Source organism: Strix uralensis, chromosome 31 (assembly GCF_047716275.1).
Source record: "Strix uralensis isolate ZFMK-TIS-50842 chromosome 31, bStrUra1, whole genome shotgun sequence".
In the NCBI taxonomy this organism is placed as follows: Eukaryota; Metazoa; Chordata; class Aves; order Strigiformes; family Strigidae; genus Strix; species Strix uralensis.
In genome coordinates, this window is record NC_134002.1 from 566,636 (window position 1) to 576,350 (window position 9,715).

General features: G+C 47.6%; 1 protein-coding gene across 1 annotated transcript; it reads right to left on the reverse strand.

Annotated features, from left to right (window-relative positions):
* Window positions 1-3,909: 3,909 nt before the first annotated feature.
* LOC141936036 (ATPase family AAA domain-containing protein 2-like) lies at window positions 3,910-8,795 on the reverse strand. Its single transcript, XM_074852763.1, has 7 exons — window positions 8,762-8,795; window positions 7,612-7,684; window positions 7,065-7,173; window positions 6,725-6,840; window positions 5,302-5,476; window positions 4,530-4,618; window positions 3,910-4,066 (listed from the first exon to the last, which is right to left on the reverse strand). The coding sequence occupies exons 1-7, from the start codon at window positions 8,793-8,795 to the stop codon at window positions 3,910-3,912; spliced, it is 753 nt and encodes a 250-aa protein (XP_074708864.1).
* Window positions 8,796-9,715: the final 920 nt, after the last annotated feature.

Genomic DNA, 9,715 nt, shown 5'->3' on the forward strand with positions numbered 1-9,715 from the left:
CTCTGCGTGCTGTGTTTTAGCCCACACGGGAAAGCCGAATCGGCCGTAGGTGGCTGAGGTGAGGCAAGTGCCACGTGTGGGAGACGCGGCAGCAGCGAGCATGGGTCAGAGGGCAGCGCGTGGGGAGGAAGGGAGCGGAGGCTCGGGCCGTTCGGGGAAATCTGTTAGCTAAACGTTCCTGGCCCGGCTGGCATGCCGTTAGCTCACAACACCGGGACTGTGTCTCTGCTGGGGCTTTCTGCCTGGTCTGGGACAGGAGCAAATCGTGACCAACGCAGAAAATGCAGGAAAGCAGAGCAAATTCTGGAGGGGGTTAATTTGAGGTGTGGGGGAAATGGTAAGCTGAAACGTTGCTGCCTGGTAAAACAAAGACTTTAATCTGTTTATTGAATGTGGTACCGTGGCAAGGTTTCAGATCTCACAGGTGCCAGCACTGGTTTCACAGCCAGTGTTACCCCAAAAAGGAGCACCAGGATCTCTCCCTCCGCGAGCTGGAGGTGGGTGGGGTGATCCACGGGCCAGAGTTTGGAAATGCACAAAGCAGGGTGTTAAAGCCAGGCTTTAACTGTTTCTCAAAGCTTGGCATAACTTTGCAGATCCAATAATCCTTTTCAAATCCACCATTTTTTTTAAAAAAATATTCTTCTATACTTGGTGCTAAACCCTCTTACAAAGAGCTTTGAAAATCCCACATTGTCCATCACAGCTTCCCCTGAAGCCCCGACTCGTCAATTTCTCACAGGTTTTTCAGGAGATTTTACTATTCCAGCTATTGCCATCTCAAGTCTTACTTCCAACGTGGCTCTCAGCTTATCAAATGGAGGAATTCCAGGCAAACAGAACTTTCCATTGTACTGCCGTTTAAATTTAACTTAAGCTGTATGTGATGACGAGGGAAAGGAATGCAGAGAAACCCTTTTTGGGCGTCAGTTCCCTGTAATGAGCAACTCTCCACAAATCTCTGACAGTGAGAACTGTGTTTCGGCCATAACCAGGGCATTTTCTGTGCAAACTGTGCCTCTGCTTTCGAGCTTCCTCACATGGATTACTGACGGCTTCTTCTCATCTGCCGCGCTTCAGCTATGTCTTCTCTAGACCACTTGTGCTTGCAATGGAACAGGTACAAGCCATAGAAGAGCAGCTTGCTTCTACGTCCAAGGAATAGGGGAACGATTACATTTTCCATCTGCACAAGCGCCAGTGCCAGCCAGGCCCCGACACGGGCAAGTGCCATGGAGACAGGCGGCCCACTGTCATGTCACCGTGCGGTGGTCTGTGACGTCAGCAAGCGATGGATTGTGACGTCACGTCCCTCACTGCTTATATTTGGGGGCCAGCAGAGCCCGGCCCAGTCTGGCTCGTGCCTGGACTCCTGCCGAGCGTGTCTGCGAGGTCTGGAGGGTTGAGCGAGGCTGATCCGGGTGCTGGGTGGTGCTTTGGGGGCTGCCGGAGGCAGCTGTTGGTGCCTGTCCCGGAGCCATCCCCTGTGTTTCCCCGGCCCTGCCTGGGTCAGGCAGCCGGGCACTGACGGGCGCACTCGTGGCAGCGGAGGTGAGCTGTGCGGGGGAGTGTCCCCCTGAGGCGGGCAAAGGCGCTCGGCGAGCTGGAGGGTGTCCTTCGCCAGGGGCCTGGGCATTTCTTCCTCCCCTCGCCGGGACAGTGAGTGACCGGGGCCTCTCTCCATTTTGCAGCGTGTGACGCCAACGAGAGGGAGCAGCTCCTCATCCTCAGCTCTCCCCAGCCTGCCGCAACAAGCCAACATGGCTGAAGAGAGCAAGTGGAGCTGCCCCATCTGCGGCGAGACCCGAGATGGCGCCGCTTATGTGACCCCCTGTCTGCACCAGTTCTGCCTGGGCTGCATTGTGCGGTGGGCCAAGAGGAAAGCGTCGTGCCCCCTTTGCAGGCAGACTGTCCAGTCCATCGTCTACTCTGTGCGGGCAGAGGAAGATTGTCTGGAGATGACTTTCCAGCAGCACCCCTCCCGTCCATCGGTTGCCAGCCACCAGGATGAGCAGCGGGCTGTGGACCCAGTGCCCGTGGGTGGCTTTCCACCCCGTGTCTGGGCGCGCTTTTTCCGGGACTGCAGGGAGATCCTGGAGCCCCTGATGCCCTGGCTGAGGCAGCAGCTCCTGGAGATGTACAGGGAGTACTGGTGGATGGTGGATTTTGCACAGGCCGACATCATCACACATCTGTGCTACTACGGGCCAGACGAGGAGGCCTTGGTGCGGCAGCTGCAGCCCCTCCTGGAGCACCGGACGGTGACGTTTGTGCGCCAGCTGGTCGCCCTGGTGGCAGAGCGGTGCAGGGAGCGCTCCATGCAGCAGCTGGAGCCCCGGTACTCCCAGGCTGCCGAGGAGCAGGAGCACAGCCCCACGGCCACCCCTGGCCCTGCCGCCGCCCCGGGGGACACTCCTGCCCCCGACCCCAGAGCGCAGGAGGAGCCCCGTGAAGAGCTGGGGCAGGCGGTGGCATGTCCCTCCACTGCTGGCCAGGGTACGGACTGCTCACCCGGGGGACCCCGGCGATGCCCCAAGAGGAAGGCCAGCTGCTCCCAGGACTCTTCAGCCCGCAAGCGGCCACGCCGCCGCCGCCGCTAGGGTGGCCAGAAGCCGGCGAAACCAGGGCCAGGCCAGCAGCTGGGGTGCATGCCAGCCCCCAAGTGGACTTGGAGGTGCTTGTTAGTAGCCTCATCATGAAAGAAGGAAAATAAAACGATGAAAACTGCATGAGAAGACTCAGTCTCTCCTTACACGCAGTGTGGATGGCATTGCTGTCGTCGCCACCTGTGATGCTTCCTCCTCCTCCTCCTGGTGCTGTGCTCACCTTCCCCCTCATGAGGGTGCTGCAACTTCCACATTGTCTACCACAGCTTGTCCCAAAGCCCTGATTCATCTGTCAGAGAGTGTATTTCTCAGAGGCTCTTCCAGAGATTAGACTGGTTTATCTGTTGCCATCTCAGGTCTTACTTCCAACGGGTCTCAGGTTATTATCAAATCAATGAATTCCAGGCCAACAGAATTTTCCATTTCTCTGCCATTTAAATTGAACTTCAGCTGTCTTTTATTATCTTCTGTGATCCACTAACAATCATCAAGGAACACTAGTTATGGCATTTAAATATCTTTTAAAATTTAGCCTAAGGCTCTTCCCCTTGTTGAATTCTTCCTTTCAGTAGTTTGTATAGACATCCCGTGAGTGTACAGACTTAATTCTTTCTACAGAGAGATTAACATATCGCTAATCCTCCAGAAACAGGTCTTTAGCATTTTTCAAACATAAGAAATAGTGGTAGGATATTTGAAATGGAGCTTTTGTTCAACAAGCCAGCAATAATTCTGGAAATAAAGGGTCCTGAGCCTTGGTTGCCTACTCGCGGACAGACCAAAGGCGGGCGGCCGCTCTCTGCCTTGGCTGGAGGACTGTTTCCCTGAAGCACCGCCCCTCCGTCCTGTTCCCAGCTTGCCTCGCCTGCAGTTCGGATGTGCAGAGGGACAGGGTGTGTTGCAGCAGGGCAGCTGGGGCACAGCCAGGAGAGCCTGAGCTGGGGCTGGATGCTGGGCCTGGAAACATTTCTTTCATTTCCAAGATGAGAGAGCAGTAATTTATAGCTAATTCATGCATTCAATCTTTTTAAATATTTGACTAGAAGCATCCCATTTTCTTGGCTGGTCACACTGAACCAAAACTAACTCTAGAGCTTTGGTGAAGTCACGTTAATCATATATATTCAGTACCAGACCTGCCCTCACAGCACAGCACAGTCTCTCCAGATATCCCCCTTCTGTCCCAGTTGTACAACACTGGTTTTGACTTTCACAGCTCTGTGATGCTGCATCGTTACGTGGTTTTGTTATAAAGATGGACTCTGTCACATTAGCGTTAAGACTGAGTTTAAGTTCTTACCTCTCAATTTGGCAGGCTGAAGAGGAGCTCTCGATCAAAGCGTCCGGGTCTTCGCAAAGCACGATCTACGGCATCCAGCCTGTTGGTGGCTCCGATCACCACAACCTCTCCTCTGCTGACCAAGCCATCCATGAGTGCCAGAAGTGTTGAAACAATAGAGCTAACAGGAAAATATAATTTTCATTCACTGGTTTAGTAAATTTTCACAGAATCACAGCATCATCTTGGTTGGAAAAGACCTTGAAGGTCACTAAGTCCAACCATTAACCTCACACTGACAGTTCCCAACTCCACCATACCCCTCAGCACTGGGTCAGCCCAAAATTTTGTTACGTTCTACATGACCTTCTCCAATGATCACTCAGAAAGGACAAGCTTTTAATTGATTTTTTAACAGATTAGTGGCTCATTTGAAGATAGAAAAAACCAGACAAGGTAACACAAGTCTTGTGCTGATCTCAAGCTTAGCGAATTGTTTTCAATTCTTGTTTAAAAATCATTGGAAATTTAGTAGCACGGAATTACTAGTTTTCAGGATAAATGAATGTGTCACAAAGTTAAATAGGTTGTGGTCTTTTCACAAAGATCAAGCAGCTTCTATGTAGGTACAAAAAATGGGCTACCTATAAATTTGGTCTTGCTTACTGGACCGCACAGGAGTGAGACCATCTATCTCATCAAAGAAAATAAACGAAGGTCGCATCTGGTGGGCCTGGAATGAAAACACAGGAATATTGACAGAACTAAACCAGCACTATTTGAAAGGGAAAATGCATGAAAAATGTTATGGTTGGAAAGTCACTGCAACTAGCTTTTTCAGACCAGCATCAGGGATCTCTACTAGTTGAGCGAATGAAGAGGCACGAGTAACAGAAGACAGCAGCCTCTGTCAACCCCCGAGACTGGGTGGCAGGACACAAATCACACCAGGCATTTTTACAGCTCTTTGGCAGCCCCTGAGAACAGAGCCGGGACTTAATTCAACTACAGGTTCTGGCAGCAAGCTGCCATTATGAATTTAAATGACCGTGCTTTTAGCCTGCATCTCCTTCCCTCTGATCTAAAGCCACCATATCTCTTGCCTCTTGAAACACTTTTTGTGGCTGTTTTTTGGGGGGTTTTTGTGTGTGTTGTTTTTTGGGTTTTTTTTTTTTTTTTTTGGTGGCGGAGGGTGGGGGTTTGCTTTGCAAGGTTTTCTTGTTTATTAATCTTTCCCAGTACACCTCAAGATTTCAAGCCCCTAAAAAAACCCACTGAAAAAGGAAACACTGGCAATCCCATTTCAGTGGAAGGAGCTGACAAAACACGAAAAGGAGTGAACTGTTCTTAAAAATACTGACCACAGAAAATTACAGTGCCAACTCGGACAGAACACATGGCACATTTCAACCTTACCTGATCAGATAATAAACGAAGCTCTTGTTCGGATTCCCCCACCCATTTGCTCAGGCAGTCAGCACCTTTTCTCATAAAAAAGGCTACTCTCCTGCCACCCTGGCTACATTCTTTAGCCAGTGCACGAGACATCAGTGTCTTTCCCGTCCCTGGTGGACCACAGAATAGACAGCCTCTGCAACAACAACAACAAAAAAAATTAAGTAAGAAAAAAACCCATTACAACCCCCACCTTAAAACACACAGCTCTTCTCTCCCTAAACAAAAGACTTCATCTCTGCAACAGCAGGAACAGCTCAAGTGTGAGAAAAGACAAAACGGGTGGAAGTTCTGTGTTCCTACACAATTCAACAAGGCAGCAAACAACATGAACAAAGAGGATAACACAGATGTACAAAACCTTGAGAAAAGATCACAGTGTCCCAGGAGGACACTTCCAAAACTGCTGACAAACCAACAGGGTGGTTACAGCACGGGGAGGCCAAACAAGAACAAACTTCAGTGAAGGATGAGACTGGGCTCTAACATGAATCACCAGTTCATGTTTCAGTGACGCACTGCGTATTCATGCTTGTTTTCACAAGAAGCAAGATTTGACAGTGAAGCATTTCATTCTCCTTCAAAAAGCTTTGAGTTACCGGATTTGGTCCCCCAGACCATCCATTGCTGATGATAAATGAGGAGGAAGTCTAAAGCCGGGAGGGTATTCTGCATTTCCAGATAAACATACTCTTCATCTAAAAACCGCAATACACTGCTCTTTCAAAGAGAATGCCAATGAATAAAGAAGTAAAGCACTGAAAGATTTTATTTTCATGATTCGTAATATTTTAAGTTACTGAAAGCAAAGAATTTAAAGTCATATTTCAACATCCATGGTCGAGTTTTCATGACCAAGAATATATAAAGCTAACAATTAAATCTCTAATAATTTCATCTCATAACGCAGAACTAATTCAGCTAAGAAGTGGACACATTCTTATTTTAGCCCAAGCACAAACACCCACTGCAAGGTTCTAGTTGCAAGTCCTATCGATTGTAAAATGTCTACTTGAGCACTTGGAGAAAAAGAGTCAGTGGGAGAGACAAGTGGACTTCCAAGCAACAAACGACAGGTGACTGCCAGTAGGTAATTCCTTCCTGCTTACAAACTAATCAAGTTGACTTGTACATAGAACTCAAATTAAAAACAACACAACCCCACCTTTTATAGGCAAGACACCTTTAAAGTGTATTCTCACCACACACTCAATCTTTGAACCCACATTCTGGATTCTATCCGTCTTTAAGAAATTACTTTTTGCTACTGCTAAAAATCCCCATCAACGCCGCTGAAAATTTTGAAGCATGGAAATGGATCGATACCTCAGTCAAATATTCTCCAGGAAACAAGTGAATTATAGTTTCAAACAACATCTGTTACCTTGGTGGTTGGACTTTCAATCTCTCAAAGACTTCTGGGTACAGCAACGGAAAAATGACCATCTCTTTTAAAGATGCGATGTGGTCAGAAAGACCACCCACACCATCACATCGGACCTAAAGAGAAAGTCAACACAACACATTTTTGCATGTTAAAGAAAGCTGCGCCCTCAGTGAGGTTCCATCAGGAACCACACGTCAGCACAAAGGGAACGTTCTGGGCAATTCTCAAATTGCTCGAGAGAAAACCGTAAACCGAGGTAGCTGTAGGCAGCACGTTACTGAAAGCTTTTATAAACCCTGGAAACACCTCGCTGAGACAATGAACTAAAAATACTCACCAAACAATCTGTCTGCACTGGAGCACCATCAGACAGACTTGCTCCAATGTTCATTTGATTCTTGCGAATTCCCTTTAACTCGTCTTTCCCGAAGTTGAGTGGAAGACACCTGGTTTGAATGAAGGAGAAAGAGAAAGGCACTTTCTAACTTAGGGTGCAGCTAGAAGGTTTTTGCTTTTATAACGATGGCAAGTGAATGCAGAAAACCATAAACAAATGACCATAAACTTCCTAAATCAATATTCCTTCAAATGGGTTTACATTTAATATCCGTGAGTCAATAAAGGAAAATGGTCACTCCAGACATTAAGCCATTAATTATTTTAACAACTCTTTGCACTTACAAATACCCATGCCAGTACGAATGCAAGAAACAGTTATTCTGCACGGGGAGACCATCAACTGACCTTGACCCGTGTGATGGAAGAACCCCCCAAAACACACTGACACCTTGCAAAGATTTTACCTTCAAAAAGTTACAGCCCGAGGGGATACTTATTTCAGTGTGGCTGAAATCTATTTATAAATTATAATTTACTGACATTACATTCTAAAGGCTGCCCCCCACTGCTGGTACTTGCTGAGGACTTTGGGATAGACGTGCCAGAAGACACACATGTCTGAAAGACATCAGGCTGAAACTCATCTGTTAGATTGTCCTTAAAAGAGTTTTTCTAGAGCATTTGTTATGTAACAAAACCTCAGTCATTTCCTCTATTTATAACATTTTCTCTTACAATGCTTTTCTTTCTGAATAAACCTCTGTAAAGCACAGGTCATTTTTTGAACAAAAATCAACAGTAAGTGTGCCAAAGGGCAAAGAAAGATAACGTGCACAGGATCCATGCATTTCATAACATTTACTTGCAGAGTGAAGGTAAGAAATGTAAATAGAAGTTGAGTGTGTGTGTATATTTTCATTCCGAAAAATCTCACTCCTCTGCAAGAAGTTAGCTTGAAGAGAAACTGTGCATGTGACGTACCGGCCACTGGAGCTTGACAGCGCTCAACAGTTCTCCTCTGTCGGAAAGAGTAACACAGCGAGTGTCTTCACCACCACCTGCCGCCTCGCCGCCTTCCGATGGAACTACTGTGCAGTGACAGAACATTAAACGGGTTGGAAGTACTGTTGCAAATTAGATTCAAAATGCACTACACAGATGCCTATAGGCTTTACTATTACGTTACTGTTAAGGACACAATAGATCTGAAAACCTGCAAAGCCTTAAGACCAATTCATGCAGGACACATCCCAGAAATCAGGAAGCACAGAGCAGCAAACATACAGATCTTGTTCTGCCCTCGCTCCCATCGCTGGGGGACTTCTCATCAGCGTCAGTACCCACAATTCCATCATCTCGCTCACCTACGATGCAGCTCCTATGAAAACCACTATTTCAGAAAGTCAGTTCTTGTTCTTTTGAGAAAGCGGTTCAAGGAAATGTTTTTAATACTCTACAGCGGTAAGACGAAGCACGGTAATCCAGCTCCCAGGCCTGCCTCTGCCACAGATGACATGAGCAACAACGGGCAATGCACAATGGTTTGAACTGCCCCAAGCAGAAAATAATGTCAAACACAGACGGTTTATGCCACCGGCTTCTGTAAAGTAACTTGAAGTTTTTTCATGAAAGATGGCAAGAGTGCAAAAAAGCAGAGTATAATTGTCTAGCAGGTTCTTAACAACACCCTCTCACCTTCACAGCTGTGCGCCAGGTGAGGAATGGACATGCTCTGTTCACCCACCTGCTCGCCACGGTTCAGTGAATGTCATGCCTTGGAAAGAACGACTGTTTTTTGTTTCTTCCCAAAAGGTTGTGCTGCTTTCTGAGTGCAAGGTTACACGAGATACACAGACAGCACGTGGAAAACTGAAAAAATATTTTGGTATCACTACCATCCCCAGTCACTGGTACTCCAACACTCCTCTCAAAGGCGTGAATGTCTCTGGTTTTCTGGTCCTCTAGTCCTTCCCCTCGCTCCACTCATCTTCTTTACACCAACACGGAAACTTTTTCCCCGCTCCATCCTGGCATGCTTTTCCTTATAAAATTGTATTTTAGGTTTTTCCTAAATTAAAATTCCAGAGTTTGCACTTTGATCACAAATTAATTGCCCCACTCTTACTTCCCACTCCACACACTATTTATCAGGACGAGTCTCTTCTGCCCAGCTGCCGGAGACCCACACCCCTGAACCAAGCCGTACAGTTCCTCCCTCTAGACTGCCGTGCCTTCTGTTAAAGCTGCTCTTACTAAAGCTGTGAGTTGACATTCTCCTAACTCCTCATCTCCAAACGATGAGGCAGCTGTCCTTCTCCCTCTCCAGCCAGATGGCCTTGGCATACCTGATCATGTTTCTTTTTGTTCCTGCCTTGCCCTACCTTGGTTTCTTTAGCTCAGCCTCTCACTGGACAACTCCTGGGGCTCCAGGTATCCTCTCACTGCTCTGCAGGGAGCTCTGATCACCAGGTGTGCACATGGGAGCCACAGGCTAGGTCGGATCTAATCACAGGCCTAACAACAGGCCACAGACTGTTCTCTGGCCTGCCCGTGATTAGGAACAAGATCACCCCAGTGCTCACTGACACTGGATATCTACCTTGAACCTTTTTGTAAGGTTCCATTGGCAGAGGTCAAGTCTCACACACT

What these genes read in the sequence shown, in the direction of transcription:
- LOC141936036 (XM_074852763.1), bottom strand. Translation starts at nt 8,795, where the DNA reads ATGTCCATTCCTCACCTGGCGCACAGCTGTGAAG. An exon ending in TTGAAAGTCCAACCACCAAG is followed by an intron (nt 5,477 to 6,724) that starts GTAACAGATGTT and finishes TTGTTGTTGCAG; the next exon opens with AGGCTGTCTATTCTGTGGTC. An exon ending in AAGCAAGACCAAATTTATAG is followed by an intron (nt 4,067 to 4,529) that starts GTAGCCCATTTT and finishes TTTTCCTGTTAG; the next exon opens with CTCTATTGTTTCAACACTTC.